The 23,634-nt window shown below is 50.5% G+C and overlaps 1 protein-coding gene across 7 annotated transcripts in view; it reads right to left on the bottom strand.

Moving 5' to 3' along the window:
* SCN5A (sodium voltage-gated channel alpha subunit 5) overlaps positions 1-23,634 on the bottom strand; it is a 110,485-nt gene that overhangs the window by 27,752 nt on the left and 59,099 nt on the right. For 3 of the 7 annotated variants that reach the window (XM_049870768.1, XM_049870769.1, XM_049870765.1), the window contains exons 14-17: positions 11,364-11,537; positions 9,526-9,882; positions 2,709-3,149; positions 1,074-1,235 (exon numbers count right to left, since the gene is read on the bottom strand). In XM_049870768.1, the coding sequence (XP_049726725.1) occupies positions 1,074-1,235; positions 2,709-3,149; positions 9,526-9,882; positions 11,364-11,537 (1,134 nt within the window). The remainder of the gene's footprint in view (positions 1-1,073; positions 1,236-2,708; positions 3,150-9,525; positions 9,883-11,363; positions 11,538-23,634) is intronic. The other 4 variants (XM_049870771.1, XM_049870770.1, XM_049870767.1 and 1 more) reach the window with 2 other exon arrangements.

Raw genomic sequence — 23,634 nt, 5'->3', positions numbered from 1 at the left:
TTCTTTTGAGCAAATTTATATTTGTGGGATTCATCCCTGTTTTTGCTTTTAGCTGTGGCTTGTTTATTCTCATTAGTTTGAATCCAGCAGGTGCTCCTTGGAAACCCTGTGGGGCAGCTCTACTCTGTTCTATAGGGTCGCTCTGAGTTGGAATCGACTCAGTGACAATGAGTGTTTTAAGGAGACTTGATGGGCTAGTGGTTAAATGTTCAGGTGCTGAGGCTACTAATTAAAAGGTCAGTGGTTTGAACCCACCAGCTGCTCCACCAGCTGTTTGCTTCCATAAAGATGGAAACCCTATGGGGCAACTCTACTCTGCCCTATAGGGTCGTTATGAGTTGGAATCGACTCAACGTTAACAGGTTTGGTTTTGGTATGCCCGTTAAAAGGAGCCCTGGTAGCACCATGGTTATGCACTCAGCTGCTAGCCAAAGGGTTGGCAGTTCGAACCTACCAGCTGCTCTACAGGAGAAAGACATGGCAGTCTGCCTCTGTATAGATTACAGCCTGGGAAACCCTATGGAGGAGTTCTACTCTGTCCTATAGAGTCAATATGAGTTGAAATCGACTTGATGGCAAAGGGTTTGGTTTTATTTTTCTGTAGTGAATTCCAATTAAAGACTTTTTGTGGCCAGAACAAATTCCAGCAGTAGGCTGGGTGGGCCTCCTGCTCGCAGCCTCTGCTTTATCCAGGTGAGAAGCCACTGGTGGCCCCCATGTCAGGAACTTGCTCTCAGAGCTCCTGAAAGACCCCTGGATGGCGGCATTCACAGCACACACATCTGCCAATTAGGACCAGGTCACAGGGACAGAGTGCGAGGAGGGTGAACGCACAACGGTGCCCAGCTAGCCCTGCACCAGAGCCTTGGGCTGGCTGCTTCCAGAATTTTCCCAGGGGCTCTGGGCCCCATACCATCCCTCCCCTGTGTGGGCGGTGCCCCACACTGCCTGGGACGGCAGTGGCTGTGGCTCCCAGCAGACATGCAGGCGTGTGGCCCGGCCCTCTCATGCCTGGCTCAGGCCCAAGTGGCAGCGCCCCAGCCGGCCTCAGGGACAAAGGCGTACGTGGTTACCTCACTGCACTCTGGGGCCCGGCGCTCTGCTTCCCGCTGCCGCCTCCTGTCTGCCTGAGCCGCACTGGCCTCCGCCTGGGAGGAGGCGGTCTCTGACACCTGGCTCCAGGCCCTGGGCTCTGGGGGTGCCTCTGGGCCACTGGACACAGGCTGAGATTCCTGCTGGAGAGACCCCAGCCTGTGAGCTGCCCCCACTCACCAGGCCAGAGGGTGTTAAGGGGTCCTGGGCAACCTGGAGCCTTGCCTCCTGCCCCTTTCATGAGGTCTTCATCTCACTGAAGACCCCTCCCTCAGGGGCCTTGAGTGGGTGGGTAGGAGGCTCCTGGTGGGTCCAGGGAAAGGGCCTTTAGCCAGGCTCCCAACCAACCTGGCATACCTACCCCCAGCCCCACCACTCCCTGGCTATGATGCCCAGTTGACGCATGCTGGCAGCTCCACTTTGAAAGGACGTGCTGACTTCCCTCATGAGTTCCCACGGCTCCTCCTGCTTGCCTGCGTGCACACACACACACACACACACGTTTACACATGCACGCGCACACACACTCACACCCACACACAGACATGCATGTGCTCACACAGGCATGCACACACACGCATGAGTATACACACGCGTGTGCACACATGAATGCACTCACACACGCACACACACACGTACGCATACGTGCACACACACACACTACTGCCACTGGCCCCGGAACCAAGAGGCTCAAGAGGAGGAGGCAGAAGGAAAAGGAGGGGCAGCCAGAACTGTACTCCTACGCTGGGAGTGTCCTGGAGATAATTGGAAGCTGTGGCCCTGGCAATGCCAACAACCTCCACCCCGACGCCTGCCCCAGCTGACACGCGCTGCCCCGCAACCTGACTTAAGGGCCAAAGCCGGCCTCTAGGACCACAGGGAGGCAGCAGGATCAAATTCCACAGGTGCGGGAGGGCTGCCCTCACAGCCAGGTCCCCCCAGAGTGGCCCAGAGGAAGCTGCCAGGCTGGGCCCAACAAAACGGAGAACCACCCCTCACTGCTTGACCTAAAGACCCCAGGAGAAACCCCTGAGCCTGGTTCAGGCCGAGGGAAAGCTGGGGGAAAGGCTCTGTCTGTTTTGTCCAGACTCTGCTTTCAAGTGTTAAAAATAACAGGTTAGGAGATAAGATAGTGCCGTCTCTGACACCTCCTGTCTCACGGAAGCTTATTTTTAAATCTCAGAACGAGCCCTGGGCCTGGGAGGAGGGGAAGGGGCAGGTGGAAGGTCAGGTTCTGCAACCCTCCCTCACCATGACATCCCACCTTGTTAGCTCTGGAGGGGCCAACAGTCAGGGTGGGCACTGGGGCCAGAGGGCACTGGGATCAGGTGTCCTAGACTCATGGGGGAGCTCCCAGCAAGTCCTTCTCTTGTCAAGCCTCAGTTTCCCCATCTGTACAGTCAGCTGCCTGTGACCAGCCAGGGAATGACCGCAGCCCATTCCCAGGTCCCCTCCTGAGAGCTGGTCTCAGCATCTCTCCCAAGAGGCTGGCTTTGGGGGAGGCCTATCTCCGCCCCGCTACTGAGGCAGCCTGGCAGCCACTCTGAGCGTCCTGGGCAGCTGAGCCTGGGCCCTGTGCACAGGAAGTGCTGCATGCACGCTGGGGTGGGGCTCACCTGCTTGCTGGACTCTTCCTCAGTGTTCAGGCTGTTTCCCTCGTCATCTTCTTGGTCGTCCGTGTCTGACTCAGCCACGGCTATGGGCACACACACAGGCTCAGAGTCCCCAGAGGTCCCCTGGCCTGGCCGGCTGCCTTCCTCAAACCGTGTCTCCTTTCGGGCTGGGGGCACCTTTCCTGCCTCTGGGGGTGGTGGGGACCCGGAAGCAGCAATGCAGCTGGGCAGCCGGTCGCGGGGGGCAAGGACAGCCGGCTTCTGAGGTCGCTGGAGCAGGAGCCCACAGCAGAAGCCCCAGGTGGTCCTCTTGACAAAGCGCAGGCCCCTCTGGATGCGGGCCAGGGCCAGCTGCAGATTGTTCATCTCGCCGTCCTCGTCGGGGGCTGTGAGGTTGTCCGCACTGAAGGAGCTGAGCAGCAGGGCCAGGAAGAGGTTCAGGACCTGTCAAGGCAGCAGGCCACGCTCACCAAAGCGCAGTGCCAGGCCCGGGTGCCCCGTGATGGGGAAACTGAGGCCAGGACCTGTCAAGGCAGCAGGCCACGCTCACCAAAGCACGGTGCCAGGCCCGGGTTCCCCGTGATGGGGAAACTGAGGCCAGGACCTGTCAAGGCAGCAGGCCACGCTCACCAAAGCGCGGTGCCAGGCCCCGGGTGCCCCGTGATGGGGAAACTGAGGCCCAGAGACCGTAAGGACTGCTGGCGGTCAACAGCTCTGCGGCTCGAACCCAGGACCCGGGGCTGTCATCCTGATCCCCCACTCTCTTGAATTTGGAGGGGTTGGTTACAAAAGAGAAGACAACTCTAACTCCTCTTCCTAAAGGCCGACACAGTCTGAGTGGAGGACAGTTACACTCCCTTGTGTGCTGGCCCAGGCTCAACGGGGAAACCATGGTTCATCTAATGTCAAAGCCCACAGACGAGGACGAGGCCCAAGAGGGCAGGGGCTTGCAAAGGGCCATACACGGAGTCTGGGTCAGCCCTGTCCACACACGCCTTGCTCTGCCCTTTCCTGCTGCCTTGGGAGCAATGGGGGCAGTGGGGTCGGGAGTAGGCACAGGCCTCCTCCCTGTGGGAAGCAGGAGCCCAGCGTGGGATTACCAAAGACACCCAGAGCATCTGCTGGTGCAGGAAGGGCAGTGTTCCACCTGAGTTCCCTTAGAGCCAGATAAAGGCCTGGGGCTCCTGCCGTGGGGCACACTCTGCCAGCATCACCTTTCCAGGTGAGGCGCCTGATTCTGTGGGCTCCGGAGACTAGGCTCAGGACAACCAGGGACTTCAGAGCCTGGGGCAGATGCTTTGCGTTGGGTCTCATGGGCAAAGAAGGCCTGACCCTGGGATCCTCCAGCCCACCGGGGACAAGCAGAGATGGGTGTGATGCAGGGCGCTGGGCAGCCTCAGGGAGCCCTGGCTACATGTGGGGCCAGGCATGGAGCGAGAGCTGTGTCTGGGGGAGAGCGGTGCTTGCATCGATGCTGAGGTGGGACCAGATGCCTGAGATGGGGTGGGCGGACTTGTGGCTGGTGCACCAGGTCCACCCCGGCTCCAAGGCCCATTAGCTGAAGGGGGCCAGGAGAAAGGCTCAGGTTTTGGTTCCAGAAGGCTCAACACTTGCTTCTAATAAAACTCTCTCTCAAGAGTTAGGGATTTGAGACCTCCGTAAGGGGGGGCTGCATAATCTCTCAGCCTTTGGAGGTTCTGGGGTGCCTGCTGTCAAACCATCTTGCTGGTGTGACGTTCTGGCTTTCGTGAAGACACAGAGCTACTGCTGGGTGGTGGGGCTGGGCTTGGGGTCACATCCCAGACTCGAGGACGGTAAAACCAAGGTGGGGCTGGGCTTGGGGTCGTATCTCAGACTCGAGGACGGTAAAACCAAGGTGGGGCTGGGCTTGGGGTCGTATCTCAGACTCAAGGACGGTAAAACTAAGGTGGTGGTGGGCTCGGCCCCAGACACGGGTCATATCCCAGACCTGTGGACGGTAAAACTAAGGTGGTGGTGGGCTCGCCCCCAGACACGGGTCATATCCCAGACCCGTGGACGGTAAAACTAAGGTGGTGGTGGGCTCGCCCCCAGACACGGGTCATATCCCAGACCCGTGGACGGTAAAACTAAAGTGGTGGCGGGCTCGCCCCCAGACACGGGTCATATCCCAGACCTGTGGACGGTAAAACTATGGTGGTGGGCTCACTCCCAGACACGGGTCATATCCCAGACTTGAGGATGGTAAAACTAAGGTGTTGGTGGGCTCACTCCCAGACACGGGTCATATCCCAGACTTGAGGATGGTAAAACTAAGGTGTTGGTGGGCTCACTCCCAGACACGGGTCATATCCCAGACTCGCGGACGGTAAAACTAAGGTGTTGGTGGGCTCGCCCCCAGACACGGGTCATATCCCAGACTTGAGGATGGTAAAACTAAGGTGTTGGTGGGCTCGCCCCCAGACACGGGTCATATCCCAGACTTGAGGATGGTAAAACTAAGGTGTTGGTGGGCTCGCCCCCAGACACGGGTCATATCCCAGACTTGAGGATGGTAAAACTAAGGTGGTGGTGGGCTCGCCCCCAGACACGGGTCATATCCCAGACCCGTGGACGGTAAAACTAAAGTGGTGGCGGGCTCGCCCCCAGACACGGGTCATATCCCAGACCTGTGGACGGTAAAACTATGGTGGTGGGCTCACTCCCAGACACGGGTCATATCCCAGACTTGAGGATGGTAAAACTAAGGTGTTGGTGGGCTCACTCCCAGACACGGGTCATATCCCAGACTTGAGGATGGTAAAACTAAGGTGGTGGTGGGCTCACTCCCAGACACGGGTCATATCCCAGACTCGAGGATGGTAAAACTAAGGTGGTGGTGGGCTCGCCCCCAGACACGGGTCATATCCCAGACCTGTGGACGGTAAAACTAAGGTGTTGGTGGGCTCGCCCCCAGACACGGGTCATATCCCAGACCTGTGGACGGTAAAACTAAGGTGGTGGTGGGCTCGCCCCCAGACACAGGTCAAACTGGCTCATGAACATCACCAGGTGACAGGCACGAAGACGCAGCATCCCCACCACTGGCTTAGCACCTTGTCCTCCCAGCCAGCCCCAAAGGGAGTGCAGCTGAATGGGGCCCATGGCAGGGTGGGGTGTGAGGGTCGGCACTCGGTTCTCATTAGTAACCCATCAGGCTCTGGCTCTTGGTTCTCACAAGCCCCCCAGAGGTGCTGTCCCCAGGGACCCCACACCTGTCACGAGGCTGGGAGTGAGCATTCTGATGAACGAAACATGCCTGGGTTTAAGCAGTGACACATATTCATGTGGACAGCATGAAAAGGTTAAGAAGGAAGACCTTCGTGCCGTCTGGAATGGAGAGCTGATCGCTGCTGACACCTGACGTCTTTATTACGCAGACATGGGGGAGTGGACCGTGTGCTGTGGTTCACAGTCTCTTGTCTACACTGACTGCTGGCCTAGCCTCTGGCCTGGTCCACACCGGCCCAGGCACGGTCTGCCTCTGCTTCCTGGATGCCCACAGATTCTCCCCAATGACCCTCACCCACGCCTGGCCCACATCTGACCTCCAGGAGACGTGGGCCCGGGCTGGAGGCAGGGAAGGGACCACCCACTCAGGGGATCTAGGGCCTCTGTGTCTCTGGCTTCAGAAGTTCGGCTTCTTCCGGTGCTCTCCCTGTCAATCATGCTGCTGCTGCACCCCAGCCCCTGCCTGATCATCACTTTCCATTTCAACCGCAATCTTGCTTCCACCCACGCCAGCAGCGGCCCAATTTCTGAGGCGGCCTAGGAGGGGGCTGTGTCGGCTGGCATCAGCTCCCCTCCTCCAGCAGCCTCTAATCTTCTCACCCCCAGGCAGATCCGCTGGGAAATCACAGGGCTGTGTGTGAGGGGTGGCCTGGCCGGCCCTGGGCTGGGAGCTGGGCACACACAGAGTCTGGCGGCTGGCTGGGGCTGGGCCAGGGGTGAGTGAGGCTCCAGGTCTAAGGGCTAGGGGGGGTGGGGGGCAGGCGTGGAGCTGGCCAAAGAGCTGGGCTCTGCGGGCACTGCGCATCGGTGCCCTGGGCTCCTGTCTGTGCTCTGGGCTCGTATGTGGGGCCTGATGGAACTGAACCTAACTGGTCCAGGCCTGCCCGTCCCAGCCTGGTGAAGGCACCCGGGAGGAAGAAGTAGGCAGCTCTGAGGGAGGCTCTGGTACCTGCAGCCACAGCAGGTTAACAATCAAACCACACCCGTGGCCGTCGAGTAGATTTGACTCACAGCAACCCTGCAGGACAGAGGAGAACTGCCCCAGAGGGTTTCCAAGGAGCTGCTGGTGGATCTGAACTGCTGACCTTTTGGTTAGCCGCTGACCTCTCAACCACTGCACCACCAGGGCCCCACAGCAGGCTAACAGGTGGCCCCTGAGACCCCTCTGGGAGCTGACATGCCCATGACCGAGATACAACAGCTGCAGGGAGCCAGGCTAGACAGGTGTGAGGCCTGAGCATGCATGGGCCCCTGCTTACCCAGGAAGGTGGCCCATGTCCATAGTGCACACTGACTGCCTGAACCATCCACTCACCTCCATCCTCACGTCTTCCTAAGGCCCTTCTCTGGCATTTAGCTTTTGGTCTTTCTCAACTCTGGAATTCTCCACATTGTAAAGACATAAGGCTAGATGCACCTGCCCTAGGATAGGCAGGTGGCCAAGGAGCAGAGGCCTGTGCCTCTCATGATGGGACTGTGGGGTCTCCCACCACAGCTGCTCAAGGTGGGGTGCGTAAAGGGCTCCCATGGCCCCCCTCCCCTGGACCACCACCTGCCTGCATCTGTGCTTTGCTTTCTGTTTGCTCTACTCCTTCCCTCTCTAGCCTCACCTGCTCGTCCAGTTAGCTCTACACCCTCCTTGGGGAAGCCTTCCTGGATTTCCCAAGTTGGAGGGGGTCAGTCTTCATGGGCTCCTCTTTAATGGCTCTGGCCACTCTGAATGGTTTAAGAGTCATTCCAAACTTGTTCCAATTCCCCAACTCCCTCCCCGACTCTCCACCTGGTGAGCAACACCAGGGCTGGGACCTGGTAGGCCACATTCACCTCCATAAGCCCAACAGCGTTGGGTACAGTATTTTGCATGCAACAGGGGCTCAGCAAATGTTTGTTAAGCTGAATTAAAAAAAAAAAGTGACAGTTCATTGATGGTGAATGATTGAATAAAATAATGACTAGATGAGTGAATAAATAAATAAGAAATGAGTAAATAATGAATAAAAAGGTAAATAATGGGTGAATGAATGAATGAGTAAAATGCAGTGAAGACTGAGTGAATGGATGGATGAGTAAATGAATGAGTGAATAGACAAGTGGGTGGACAGATGAGTAGATGAACAGGATGAGTGGATGGATGGTGGATGAGTCAGTGAGTGAGTGAGTAGACAGCTGAGTGGACAGATGAGTGAATGAATAGGATGAGTGGATGGATGGTGGATGAGTCAGTGAGTGAGTGAATAGACAGCTGGGTGGACAGTGAGTAGATGAATAGCATGAGTGGATAGATGGTGGATGAGTCAGTGAGTGAGTGAGTAGACAGCTGGATGGACAGTGAGTAGATGAACAGGATGAGTGGATGGATGGTGGATGAGTCAGTGAGTGAGTGAGTAGACAGCTGAGTGGACAGATGAGTGAATGAATAGGATGAGTGGAAGGATGGTGGATGAGTCAGTGAGTGAGTGAATAGACAGCTGGGTGGACAGTGAGTAGATGAATAGCATGAGTGGATGGATGGTGGATGAGTCAGTGAGTGAGTGAGTATACAGCTGGGTGGACAGATGAGTGAATGAATAGGATGAGTGGATGGATGGTTGGATGAGTCAGTGAGTGAGTGAGTAGACAGTTGAGTGGAGAGATGAGTGAATGAATAGGATGAGTGGATGGATGGTGGATGAGTCAGCGAGTGAGTGAGTAGACAGCTGGGTGAACAGATGTGTAGATGAATAGGATGAGTGGACGGATAGTGGATGAGTCAGTGAGTGAGTGAGTAGACAGCTGGGTGGACAGATATATAGATGAACAGGATGAGTGGATGGATGGTGCATGAGTCAATGAGTGAGTGAATAGACAGCTGGGTGGACAGTGAGTAGATGAATAGGATGAGTGGATGGAGCGGTGGGTTGATGGATGGTGGGGTAGATGAATGAGTAGATGGGTGGATGAATGGGTAAGTGACTGGATAGGTGGATAGACAGTGGGTAAACTGATGAGTTAATAGGTGTGTGTGTGTGTAAAGAGGGGTTGAAAAATGGATGGGAAGTTGATGGACAGATGGACAGATTGCTTGGTGAGTGAATGAGTGGATGGGTGATAAGTAGGCGGATAGGTGAGTGAAAGAGTAGATGAAGGTTGATGGCTGGGTGTTGGGTGAATAAGTGGATAGATGGATGGGAGGATGGGTGTCTGGACAGACAGATAGATGGAAAGGTGGCGCGATGGATGGGTAGGCTGGTGGGAGGGTGATTGACGGTTGAATGGGTAAATGTATGGGTGAGTCAATGGGTGAGTGAATACATGGGGTGATGGTAAGTGGATAAATGATGGTTGATTGGGTTCATAGATGGATGGATGAAAGGGTGAGTGAGTAGACAGATGTAAGGATGAGTAAATTAGTAGATGCATGGATGGATGGATGGGTAGATACATGAATGGATGACAGACTGACGGGCAGATGGATGGTTTGACAGACAAATGGCTGGGCGAGTGAGTGGAGAGATGGGAGGGTGGGTATGTGAATGGATAGATGGATGACTGGATGGGTGGGTGAGTGTGTGGGAGGCCTTGGCCGACTCACCACTAGGTTGCCAATGACCATCACAAGCAAGAAGACCAGCAGGCACAGTGACTGTCCAGACACCTCCATGCAGTCCCACATGGTCTCGATCCACTCGCCACAGAGGATGCGGAAGATGATGAGAAAAGCGTGGAAGAAGTCCATCATGTGCCAGCGGGGCAGCAGGCCTGAGTCACTGATGCGGAACCTCAGCTCTGAGTAGTTCTTGCCGAAGAGCTGCATGCCCACCACGGCAAAGATGAACACAATGATGGCCAGCACCAGTGTCAGGTTCCCCAGTGCCCCCACTGAGTTCCCGATGATCTTGATGAGTGTGTTCAGGGTGGGCCATGACTTGGCCAGCTTGAAGACCCGAAGCTGGGGAGGGAGAAGAGGACGGGTCCTTGTGAGGGGCTCTGGCTCCTTTCGGACACACTACTCCAGGTTCTGCCTGGAAGCCCAGCTTGGAGGTCACCAACACCTGTCCCTGTTTCTCTACAGCTCAAGGGTCAGCTTCATTGGCTCTGCTCTTGGAGCCCAGCCAACAGCTCCTACCTCATCTTCCCAACTTGGCCCTTCTCTTTGTCCTCACAGCAGCCTCCTACCCTACCCACCCCTCACTTCCATGAGCTTCCCAATAGATTCCCCCAAACCCAAAATGCCCTTCCTCCTTCAGACACATTCCCATTAGGTATCCTTCAGGGCCAGCTCAAACCATCTCTGACTCGCCTGACCACCTCCATCTCCCTCCTCTGTCAGCTATCACGGAGAAAGGGAGCAGACGCTTGACATTTATCAAGCACCTACTATCTGCCAGGCCTTGTACTCAGGGTGGATTAGCTCATTTAAACCAAAACCAAACCCACTGCCGTCGAGTCGATTCTGACTGGTAGTGACCCTATAGGACAGAGTAGAACTGCCCCATAGGGGTTCCAAGGAGCAGGTGGTGGATGTGAACTGCTGACCTTTTTTGGCTAGCAGCTGAGCTCTTAACCACTGGACCACCAGGGCTCCTTAGCTCATTTAGAATTCCCAATAAACACAAGAGGTTAGCATTATCATTGGCTGGTTTGGTAGATGAGGAAGCCAACACTTAAAGGTGCGGTACCTTGCCTAGGTCCCTTGGCTCATAGCAGTTCAGCTGGAATTAGAACCCACAGCCTGGGCTTTCTCTACTGCTCCCACCATCCTGCATCTCCCAATAAAGCTGCCAACAGTGCTCAGGACCTCCTCCAGGAAGCCTTCTCTGACCATGCCCCAAGCTGGAGGTGATCTTCTCTCCCTGGGCCTCCAGCCCAGGCCTGGACTTCTCAGGTAGTTTGAGTTCAAAGTGTGGTCCACAGACCAGCAGCTTTGGCCTCACTGGGGATCTTGTTGGAAATTCACAATCTTGGGTCCTATTCCAGACTTACTGAGTCAGCACCTGCATTTTAGCAAGGTTCAGAAGCCAGCAGGCAGAGCCCCAGCTGAGCTGTCAGCAGACTGGGCTGCACCTGTTCCTTTCCTGAGGCTTTGGGAAATTCACCTCTCTGAGTCTTAGTCTCTCCATCTGTGAAGTGGGGATGCAGTAATACCCTTCCCATGCCTGGATCCTGGGAGGACTAATGGGGTCATCCATTGTGAACCCAAAAGGGCTTTTCAAGTCATCAGAGCGGCCGCCCCAAAGCTTGTCTGGGGATGTCTTGCCCACCTCTGCACCCCCCACATATCCAGCGCTGGGCCTGGCACCCAGAGCACCTAGCACATAGCTGTTGGGTGAAGGCATGATAGACAAAGTAGAGGTGGCCAAGTGGTGTCTCGGGGTGCACCTCAGTGCTGCAGACCCTTCCCCACCCCTCTGCAGCGGGCCCACCAGGTACCAGGCGGAAGGAGCGCAGCACTGACAGGTTGCCCATGCGTGACAGGCCTAGTTCCATGAGGCTAAGGATGACGATGACGCTGTCAAAGATGTTCCAGCCCTCCTGGAAGTAGTAGTAGGGGTCCAGGGCAATAATCTTGAAGGTCATCTCTGCTGTGAAGATCCCTGTGAAGACCTGAGGAAGGAGCAAGGATCAGGGTTCCTGATGTTTGGGCTGGAAGGGTCCTCTGGCCGGCCAGGGGCACCCTGCCTCCCTACTCTTGCTCTGGGTAGGGCTGTCTCCCTGGGCTGCCAGCTCTGGCTGTGCCAGGGCTTCCCCATGGCCCCTCTGTTTGCATGGCCAGCCCCTCAGGGTACTGCCTGTCCCCAGCCTACGCCTCCAGCCCTCTCAGCTGCTCACCAAGCAAGAAAGGGCAGCCTGGCTCTCAGAGCCAGCCCACACCCACTGTGGGTTCTGGACTTCAGCTCTAGGAGACCCTCGGGGCAGAAGAGGCGGACGTAGGCAGTGACATGGCCCAGCCACAGACTCTTTCCAGCTCACATCTCCACAAGAAGCTCCCTCACCGTACATGTGCCACATACATGTGTTCCCACAGACACTCATGGCCTCTCAGGACCCCCGTGGCCTGGAGTGCCCTTCCCTCTCCACGTGGTAATCGCTTCTCACTATAATAACTGCCATTGTTCCTTTTCTCTTTTTTAAATGTAAAAAATTTTAAACAGAAGTAATAGAAGATAGGAAAAATGATATATGGATAATGTTTTGTACAAACAATTGAAAACTTCCATGGGGCAAAAACAAAAATAAGCAAACAAAAAACCCTACAAACCCCACCATGTGTCAGGTTAAAAGACAAAGGACAGGTTGAGGAAAATATCTGTTGCACTACAGAAGGCAAAGGGTTAACATCCGTAACACTAAATAAAAAACCCAAGATTCGGACTCAGCGACCCTACAGGACAGAGCAGAACTGCTCCATAGGGTTTCCAAGCAGTGGCTGGTGGATTCCAACTGCTAGGCCTTTTGGTTAGCAGCTGAGCTCTTAACCACTGTGCCACCAGGGCTCCAATATTAAAATAGTGCATACAAATCAAGAAAAATAAGAACTCCAAGAGAAAAAAAAGATTACAAATAGGCCATCGAAAACGAAAATGGTCAATAAACATGAGAAAATATTCAACTTCATTAATAGTCAAAGAGGCAAGTTAAAACAACAATGAAATGATTTTTGCCTATCGGGTTGGCAAAGCTTTTATAAAACTGATCTAACTCAGGCACTGACAAGGCTGGGAGAAACGTGTGCTCTCTGCTTCTTCTGTAGGAACGGAGAACAGCCACCCCGCAGGGATATGGCTGAGTTGTGGAATGAGATGAGATGTACCCAAACTTAAGATGTTCATACTCCTTCCTGCAGCAATTCTACTTGTGGGACTCTACCCCAAGGAGGTCACTGTACCTATGTGAAAAGATGTATTCACACTTCGTTTCTAATTTTGAAAAACAGGAAACAAATGTATGGCCCACCAGCAGGAGCTGGTTAGGTAAACTGTGGAAGTAGCTTTACCAGGCAGCCCTTATAAAGAGTGACCTGGCTCAGGGTCTTCCAAACCACTCTCAACAAAAAAAAAACCCCAAGCCAAACCCGTTGTCATCAAGCCTATGCTGGCTCATAGTGACCCTATATGACAGAGTAGAACTGCCCCATAGGGTCTCCAAAGCTGTAATCTTTTCAGAAGCAGATTGCTTTAATTACTCACCACCAGGGTTCCCCCATCACCAAACATGACTTAAGTATCTGTGCGGACAGACTATCCCAACCCCAGTCTCAGGAATTCTTGAATTCCTAACGTAATAATGAAGTACAGGCACCCAGGCTCAGGCACGGTGTGCACAAACTTCCCATCTCCAAAACCACTAAGTTGGACATCTCTCTAGGACCACAGCTTACCTCCTCTCATGGCCTGCTGGACTCTCATAATACCTTTTTTTTTCTTTGTCTTTTTTGCTTCAGGGTGTCTAATCCACCGCCCACATACATTCTCCCTGTCCATCAAAACCCAAACCAAATCCGTTGCCGTCAAGTCAATTCCTACTCATAGCGACCCCAGAGGATAGAGTAGAACTGTCCCGTAGGGTTTCTGAGGAGCGGCTGGTGGATTCAAATTGCCCACCTTTTGGTTAGCAGCTGAGGGCTTAACCACTGCACCACCAGGGCTCCCCCTGTTAATCAGCCAACGCCTATTTGCCTTAAATTCAGTGATTGACCATTTCCAGCACTCTCTTGCCAAAATCTTAAACTCCTATGCCTCATCATTTCTATTGTACTTGTTGCAAAATCTCCTATCCTTTGTGATTTAGATTATCTGTGTGTGTTTTTTTCTCCATATCCAGGCTACTGCTGTTGTTCGGTGCCATCCAACTCATAGCGACCCTACATACAACAGAACACAACACTGCACAGTCCTGCGCCATCCTCACAATTGTTGCTATGCTTGAGTCTACTGCAGCCACTGTGCCAATCCATCTCATTGAGGGTCCTCCTCTTTTTCACTGACCCTGTACTTTACCAAGCATGATGCCCCTCTCCAGGGACTGGTCCCTCCTGATAGCATGTCCAAAGCACGTGAGACAAAGTCTCACCATCCTCGCTTCTAAGGTGCATTCTGGCTGTACTTCTTCCAAGACAGATTTGTTTGCTCTTCTGGCCGTCTATGGTACAGTCAATAATCTTCACCAACATCATAATTCAAAAGCATCAATTCTAATTCGGTCTTCCTTATTCATTGTCCATCTTTCGCATGCACATGAGGTGGCTGAAAACACCATGGCTTGGGTCACACCTTAGTCCTCAAAGCGACATCTTTGCTTTTTGACACCTTAAAGAAGGCTTCTGCAGCAGACCTGGCCAATGGAATACGTCGTTTGATTTCTTGACTGCTGCTTCCGTGGGCATTGATTATGGATCCAAGTAAAATGAAATCCCGGACAACTTCGATCTTTTCTCTCTATACCATGATGTTGCTTATTGGTCTGGTTGTGAGGATTTCTGTTTTCTTTATGTTGAGTTTTAATCCATACTAAAGGCTGTGGTCTTTGATCTTCATCAGTAAGTGCTTTAAGTCGTCTTCACTTTCATCAAACAAGGTTGTGTCATCTGCATAACGCAGGTTGTTAATGAGTCTTCCTCCAATCCTGATGTCTCATTTTTCTTCATATAGTCATTTCTTGGATTATTTGCTCAGCATGCAGATTGAATAAATATGGTGAAAGGATACAACCCTAATGTACACCTTTCCTGACTTTAAACCACGCAGTATCCCCTTGTTCTGTCCAAATGATGCCTCTTGATCCATGCACAGGTTCCTTGTGAGCACAATTAAGTGTTCTGGAATTTCCACTCTTCCCAATGTTATAATTTATGATTCACACAGCCAAATGCCTTTGCATAGTCGATAAAACATAGACAGACATCGTTCTGGTATTCTCTGCTTTCAGCCAAGATCCATCGATATCAGCAATGATATCTGTTGTTCCACGTTTTCTTCCAAATCTGGCATGAATTTCTGTCAATTCCTTGTTGATGTACTGTTGCAACAGCTTTTGAATGATCTTCAGCAAAATTTTACTAGTGCGTGACATTAACAATATTGTTTGATAATATCTTAATTCTGTTGGATCATCTTTCTTTGCAATGGGTAGGGATCTCTTCCAGTCAGTTGGCCAGGTAGCTGTCTTCCAAATTTCTTGGCATAGATGAATGAGCGTGTCCAGTGCTGCACGCGTTTGTTGAAACATCTCAATTGGTATTCCGTTAAGTCCTGGAGCCTTGTTTTTCACCAATGCCTTCAGGGCAGCTAGGACCTCTTCCTTCAGTACCATCGTGTCTTGATCATATGCTACGTCCTGAAATGGCTGAATGTCGACCAATTCTTTTTGGTATAGTGATTCTCTGTATTCCTTCCATCTTCTTCTGATGCTTTCTGCGTTAATGTTTTCCCCATAGAATCCTTCAATACTGCAACTCGAAACTTGAATTTTTTCTTCAGTTCTTTTAGCTCGAAAAGTGCTGCGCATGTTCTTCCCTTTTGGTTTTCTATCTCCAGTTCTCTGGATGTTTCATTATAACACTTTACTTTGTCTTCTCGAGCTGCCCTGTTCAGCTCTTTTACGTCATCATTTCTTCCTTTTGCTTGAGCTATTCTACTTTCAAGAGCAAGTTTCAGAGTCTCTTCTGATACACATTTTGGTCGTTTCTTTCTTTCTTGTCTTTTTAATGACCTCTTGCTTTCTTTACATATGATGTCCTTGATGTCATTCCCAAACTCGTCTGGTCTCTGGTCATCAATATTCCATGCATCAAATCTGTTCTTGAGATGGTCTCTAAATTCAGGTGGGATATACTCAAGGTTGTACTTTGGCTCTTGTGGACTTGTTCTAATTTTCTTCAACTTCAACTTAGCTTGCATATGAGCAATGAACTCCACAGTCAGCCCCTGGCCTGGTTCTGACTGATGATACTGAACTTTTCCATTGTCTCTTTCCACAGATGTAGTCGATTTGATTCCTGTGTATTCCATCCATTGAGGTCTATGTGTACAGTCACTGTTTATGTTGTTGAAAAAAGGTATTTGCAATGAAGAAGTAATTGGTCTTGCAAAACTCTATCGTGTCATCTCTGGCATCATTTCTATCACCAAGGCCATATTTTCTAACTACGAATCCTCCGTCTTAGTTTCCAACTTTTGTAATTCAATCACCAGTAATTACCAATTAATCTTGATTGCATGTTTGATCAATTTCAGACTGCAGAGGTTGGGAAAATTTTTCAATTTTTTCATCTTTGGCCTTAGTGGTTGGTGTGTAAATTTGAATAAGTCGTATTAACTGGTCTGCCTTGTAGACATATGGATATTATCCTCTCACTGACAGTGTTGTACATCAGGATGGATCTTGAAATGTTCCTTTTGATGATGAACACGACACCATTCCTCTTCAATTTGTCATTCCTGACATAGTAGACCATATGATTGTCCTATTGAAAATGGCCAACACCAGTCCATTTCAGCTCTGCTAGAGTATCACATTTTGGTAGACAGATACCACTGGAAGTTGTTATCTACTAATTTTAACTGGGCCTTTGTCTTGGGTTCAGTTCCCATAAAGCAGAGCCGAAGTCAAGAATTTGTAGAGTGATTGTTTCTTGAGGGCTGACTAGGTGCCAAGCCTGGGCTGCTTTGCATGTATCATTTCTTTTAATGCCCCCAACAGCCTGATAAGGTAAGTGTCATTGTCCCCATTGTACCAGCTGCCATGGAGCCGATTCCAACTGATGGTGACCGCCCGTGTGTCAGTAGAACTGTGCTCCATAGGGTTTTCAATGGCTGATTTTTCATTGTTTGCTAGGCCTTTCTTCAGAGGCACCTCCAGATATACTTGAACTTCCAGCCTCTCGGTTAGCAGCCAAGCCTGTTAACCGTAAGGAAACAGGTACCGAGAGGTTAAGTAACTTGTGTGGGGTCACAGAGCTAGTAAGCTTGATATCCCGATGGTGAACCCAGTGCTGTCACCTTCATGACCCACAGCAAACACTGCTCCCTTCTGGAAACGCTCCTGAGGCGGGCAGAGCACTGTGGTCAAGGAGCCTACAGGGGGATGGGCAAGGAAGCATGGTTCCTGGGTTGGGGGTGGGGGAATGTCCTGTAAGGGCAGGGCTGGTGGGGAATTCAGGGACTGTATGCCACGCCTTGTGAGCCATGTTGAGCAGCTGGGGGTTTATCCTGAGGGTACTGAAGGTCTTCTGAAGGGAGGGCTGAGGTCAGCGGCCTGAGGCACCGCTGGAATAGTGTGAGGTCTTCGGCATCTGTGGAGGAGGAGGGGGTCAAAGCCAGAGGCATGGGTCAGGAAACTTGATGGGGTCAGCATTCAGAGGGGGAGGTCACCTCACCCCGGGAGGGCTCTGAGCTAAAAGGAAGGAGGGAGGTGTCTGCTGTTGCCCTAGCACCAGCCCTCCTCCCTCTGCTCAGATGAGGCCCTGTGGAGGTGGGCTGGGGTGGGGGGCTGCTGCTGTCCCAAGGGGAGGCAGCAGGATGGCAGGAGAGGTAGGCACCTCGACACTGCCCCACTGGCACCTCCACCGGCCCAGCCCTCAGGACTGCAGTGGCCTCTTTACTGCTGGTACCCAGAGGGAAGTGGCCCTCCACCAGCCAGGGTCCTGGGAGAAGAGAGACCTGAAATTTCCAGCCTCAGGTCAAATTCCTGACCTCCCATGTGGAGGGGTATGCTTGAGTTCTCCCCTTTTCCCAGCACCCAGGCCTGTTCCCAGGGCTTTTCCACCCCTCCGACCCCACCTCCCACTACTCTCCAGTATGGCCCTGCTGGCTTCCTTGCTGTTCCCTCCGCAGGCCCATTTCACTAGCTGCCCCTTCCCTGAACCTCCCCATGCCCTCTCCACACAGCTCCCTCCCTTCAGGGGCAGCTCCTTGACTGCCCTACTTAAAATCATGCACTCCAGCTCCTTACCCACCTTCCTGACTTTTTCTCCACGGCTTTATTTCTCTTTCTCATATACCGCCACCTGACATACAATATATGTAGCTGTGTATTTAAGGAGCCCTGGTGGCGCAGTATTTAAGGAACCCAATGGGGCAGTTTTATTCTGTCCTACAGGGTTGCTATGAGTTGGAATCGACTCGATGGCAATGATTTTTTAAGGAGCCTTGGTGGACCAGGGGTTGGTAGGTTAGCTCGGATGCTAAGGTTGTTAATCATAAAGGTCAGCAATTGGAACCCACCAGCTGCTCTGCGGGAGAAAGACGTGGCAGTCGTTCCAGTAAAGATTTACAGCCTTGGAAACCCTATGGGGCAGCTCTACTCTGACCTACAGGGTTGCTATGAGTTGGAATCGACTTGACGGTAATGGGTTTGGTTTTTGTGATTGTGGGTATTTGTTTATCAAGGCTCCTCCGGCTAGAATGTAAACTCTATGATAGCAAAGTCCTGCTCTGTCTTAGGAGTCCCCTGGTGGTGCAAATGGTTAAGTGCTCAACTCTTAACCAAAAGGCTGGCGGTTCAAATCCACCCAGAGGCTCCTTAGAAAAAAGGCCTAGCGATCTGCTTCCAAATATCAGCGACGAAAACACTATGGAGCAGTTCTACTCTGAAACACAGAACTGACTTGACGGCAACGGGTTTGCTTTTTATTCTGTACCTAGAACAGTGCTCAGCACAGAGGCGTCCACTAGTATTTGTTGGGTCAGCGTACAAATGGTTGGGCAGTGTACTGGGTCCTCCTGTCCTGTGGGGGCAGTGCCCAGCCCTGCTCCTGTCTTCCAGGAGGCCTTCCCTGCCCAGCCACAGACCTCACACAGCTGTGGACAGCACCTCCCTCGGCGGCACTCCCTCACTGGGTTTCCCTGAGGGCCCCCAAGGGTAGGACTCAAGGTGCCCCTTCCTCTGACCCCAGCCCGGGACCTGGGAGCTTCCCCAGGCCAGAGCCCTCTGGTCTCCATAACACATGTCTGGGCCCCCAGGGTGGATGTGTTTTCAGGAAGGCCTATGTGACAGGCCAGTGAGTGCCAATACTCATGCCTGGGGAAGGGATCTCAGGAAGGAGCCCCCCACTCCAACTCTCACTTTGTCAACCCACTGCCGCCCAGTCAGTTCTGACTTATAGGACCCTATAGGACAGGGTAGAACTGCCCCACAGAGTTTCCAAGGCTGTAATCTTTATAGAAGCAGACTGCCACATCTTTCTCCCACAGAGCGGCTGATGGGTTCCAACGGCCGACCTTTTGGTTCACAGCCAAGCCCTTTAACCACTGCACCACCAGGGCTCCTCACTTTGCCGAGGCCCTGCTCTCTGGGCAGAAAGATACCAGGTGGAGCTGGAAGTCTGGAACAAAAAGACACAAAAGCCTCCTGAGGAGTGCCTTTGGGACAGTCAGAACCAAGAACTCTTCTGGTACCAAGAGCATTTGCATCACCTGGAAACTCTTTCCAAACCAAAAACCATTGCCGTCGAGTTGATTCCAACTCACAGTCGGACCCTACAGGACATACGTAGCGACCCTATAGGACAGAGTAGAACTGCCCTATAGAGTTTCCAAGGCATCTGGTGGATTCGAACTGCCGACCCTTTGGTTAGCAGCCGTAGTGCTTAACAGCTACGCCACCAGGGTTTCCAGGAAGCTCTTTAGAAATGTAGAATCTCACGTCCAACCCCAACCTGCTGAACGAGTCTGCATTTTGACTAGAGAAGCACTGTTCCATGAGTCAGAATCGACTCGATGGCATGGGGTTTTATGGTTTCTCCCGCATGGAGCCCTGGTGGCACAGTAGTTAAGAGCTCTGGCTGCTAACCAAAAGGTGGGCAGTTCGAGTCCACCAGATGCTCCCTGGAAACCCTAGGGGGCAGTTTTACTGTGTTCTATAGGGTTGCTATGAGTTGGAATCGACCCGACAGCAACAAGTTTGTTTGTTGGTCTGGTTTATCCATACTGTTCTCAAACCTGGTGCCCTTTGGAATCACCTGGGTCCTACCCCCAGAGAATCTAGTTTAATTGGACTGGAGTGTAGCCCGGGTACTGAGATTTTTAAAAGCAGCCAAGCTTGAGAACCACTGCTTGGAAGTAAATGAATTTGAGCACCAGTTCCTCTCCTTCCAGAGAACCACCTCAGGCTTTCCAAGGCAGTGTCATCCAAGCTGGTGGTTTAAGACATGCAGAGAACTGCTGACAGACCCAGGTTCCAAACGGGGGTCTGCCACTGGGTTGGGCCAGTTTCTTTATCTCCCTGAGCCTCGGCTGTCCTCATCTATAAAATGGGCATAATGTCTATCTGCATAGGAGGTTTCTAAGAGTCAGAGCTAATGGATAAGTGGAGGCTGTGTGTGAGGGGGCAACTACCGTTACCATCAGCATTTACTGTCACTGCTGAGACCGGTGAGAGCTCTGGGCCCAGGCAGGGGCTGCCTACCAGACACAAACAGCTCTGCATGTTTCATAGGTTCAATGGGATCAGCACCATCCTTGCAGACAGAGACTGTGAGCTAATAGCGTCTTCCCGAGAAGTGGAGGGTCCTTTGGAGGACCCCAAACTCTCCTTGACCTTGACATATGTATTTAATGGGACCATACTGTGTACGTTGTAAACCTGCTTTGGAAACACAGTACCTTGTGAAGTCCTCTCATGCCAATAAAACACCATCTTTTTTTTGGTAACACTTCGGGATATTTTGCAATACAGGTGTGCCGTAACTGTTAACCATTCCCCTATGATGATAGCCTTTTTTATTTCCTCTACTAAATTTTTTTTTTCTACTAAAAGCATACCCTTAATAAATATCTTTTTACATGAGTGTTTTTAAAACAACCTGCTCAATTATTTTCTTAGGATAAATTTCTGGAAATGGAATTGTGTGGTCAATAGACCAGTGCAACAGAAAACGGGTGGGCGTTTACCTTTTACTTTCTTATGGGTGAGAAAGTGTATCTCGGTGTGGCTTTAATTTCTATATCCCTGGGCTCCTTTTCGGAGCCCTGGTGGTGCAGTGGTTAAGAGCTCAGCTGCTAACCAAAAGGTCAGCAGTTCAAATCCACCTTGGAAGCCCTATGGGGCAGTTCTACTCTGTCCTATAGGGTTGCTATGAATCGGAATTGACTCGATGGCAACAGGTATGGTATGGCATGTGCTTCTTTTCATTTAGGTCTCAAATCCAATTCATCTGAAGCTGATTTATGAGTATGGTGTGAGGTAGGGATCTAAATTTGTTTTCTTCAATATGGATAACCATGCTTTCCAGCATCATTTATTGAGAAGCTCATCCTTTTCCTACGGATTTATAATGCTATCTCTGTTAATTATCAAGTCTGTCAATATGCATCTTTCAATTTCTGGGCTTTCAATTCTGCTACACTGGTCCTTTTTTTTTTAATCTCTGCACCAATACTTCTCAGTGTATAGTAGGTAAGTTCCCTACCTTATTCTTCAATTTACCTTGATAAACCAAAACCCAAAAGCCCAAAGCACCCAAACCCATAGTCACTTAGTCAATTCCGACTCATAACGACCCTATAGGTCAGAGGAGAACTGCCCCATAGGGTTTCCAAGGCACAGCTGGTGGATTCAAACTGCTGACCTTTCAGTTACCAGCTGAACTCTTTAACCACTGTGCCACCAGGTTCTGTATCTTGATAGGCTTTATTTTTTCAAATGAACTTTAAGATCACCTTCACAAGTTCCATTAACAAAACAAGTGTTGGAATTTTGATTGAATTTTTATCTGAATCTGGGAAGAACCTATATTTCTTTCATCCACGAAAATGGCATACCTCTCCATTTAGTCTTTTTATGTTTAACACAGATTTATATTTTTTCATATACAATTTACACACTTTTTATTACATTTGATCGTAGATTCCTTATAGTTTTCATTGCTATTGTGCTAACTTTAAAAAATTACTTTGTCCAATTTGTTGTACTTCTTCCAACACAGATTTGTTCGTTCTTCTGGCAGTCCATGGTATATTCAATATTCTTCGCCAACACAATTCCAAGGCATCAATTCTTTGGTTTTCCTTATTCATTGGCCAGCTTTCACATGCGTACGAGGCAACTGAAAACACCATGGCTTGGGTCAGGCGCATCTAGTCTTCAGGGTGGTAACTTTGCTTTTCAACACCTTAAAGAGGTCCTTTGCAGCAGATTTACCCAATGCAATGCGTCTTTCGATATTTTGACTGCTGCTTCCATGGCTGTTGAATGTGGATCCAAGTAAAATGAAACGCTTGACAACTTCAATCTTTTCTCCATTTATCGTGATGTCCCTTATTGGTCTGGTTTTGAGGATTTTTGTTTTGTTTATGTCGAGGTGCAATCCCTACTGAAGGCTGTGGTCTTTGATCTTCATCAGTAAGTGCTTCAAGTCTTCTTGGCTTTCAGGAAGCAAGGTTGTGTCATCTGCATAATGCAGGCTGTTAAGGAGTCTTCCTCCAATTCTGGTGCCCCATTCTTCTTCATACAGTCCAGCTTCTTGGATTATTTGCTCAGCATACGGACTGACAACAATACAACCTGGAAAATAATGTCAGATCTGTTTTCCTCCCTTCTTTTCTTACATGCATCTGACAACCATCTCTGGTATAATTTGGGTTGGAAGCAGAGAAACGAGCACAAAGCAGAGCTGCGTCATCACCGTGTAATGCAGCAGGTAAGAGCGTGGGCTGTAGGTTCAAAGTTTTGGGGTTGAATTCTGGCTCCACCACTTCCTGGCTGTGTGACCTTGGGTGTGTTATTTGTCCACTCTGTGCCTGTTCCCTCACCGGTAAATCAGGGATAATAATAATACTAGCACTTCCCCCATGGGGTTGTTATCAGAAATTTGAAATCTGTGATTATAGTGATTATAGTAGGGGCCCCAAAAGTATTAGCTATTATTACCATCGGCTTCATCATCGTCATCTGTGTTTGTTCCTACTTCAATAGGGAGGTTGCTGATGTTTCGTGAATAAGTAAATATGTTTTTTACTGTAGATTTTTAGTAGACATCTTTGTCAGATTATTTCTAGTTTGCTAAGACTTCTTGTCAGATTATTTCTAGTTTGCTAAGACTTCTTATCACGGAAGAACTTTTAACATTTTATTAAATGATTTTTTTTCCACTTCTGAGGGGAACAATATGGTGATTTTAGTTTGAATTCCTGGAGTAAACCCAACTTGACCATGAGGAGTTTCTGATTTGTGTGATTTTTCTTAAATATACACAGCTGGAATAGTTTGGTCTGTATTTTTCTCTTTTATTTATGATTTCAAGTCTTTTCTTGATAATTCATATTTTTCAAGGAAAATTTTCACTCATGTTCAAAATTTACCATTAATTTACTTTAAAAAAACCTTTATTGTTTGTGTAGTTATGTTCCCTTTTCTAGTCTTTTTTTCTTTATTTTGTTGTTGTTAAGAATACACAGTAAAAGACACACCAATTCAATAGTTTCTACGTGTACAATTTAGTGACACTGATTACATTCTTCGAGTTGTGCAACCATTCTCACCCTCCTATTCTGAGTTGTTCCTCCCTCATTGACATAAACTCACTGCCTCCCTAAGGTTCCCATCCAATCTTTCTAGTTGCTGTTGTCAGTCTGATCCCATACTGACAGCTCTTAAAAGAGCATAACGCTCAAGGCAGACCTTTTTTACCAGTTAAGCTGAAGTACTGTTCGGTTTAAAGAAGGCTTTCGGGGATATTTTTGGTTCGACGTTCAAAGGTTATCTC

The sequence above is a fragment of the Elephas maximus genome, chromosome 27 (genome assembly GCF_024166365.1).
Source record: "Elephas maximus indicus isolate mEleMax1 chromosome 27, mEleMax1 primary haplotype, whole genome shotgun sequence".
Taxonomy (NCBI): domain Eukaryota; kingdom Metazoa; phylum Chordata; class Mammalia; order Proboscidea; family Elephantidae; genus Elephas; species Elephas maximus.
The sequence above is the reverse complement of the archived record's forward strand: the minus strand, read 5'-3'. Positions and strand labels throughout refer to the sequence as shown.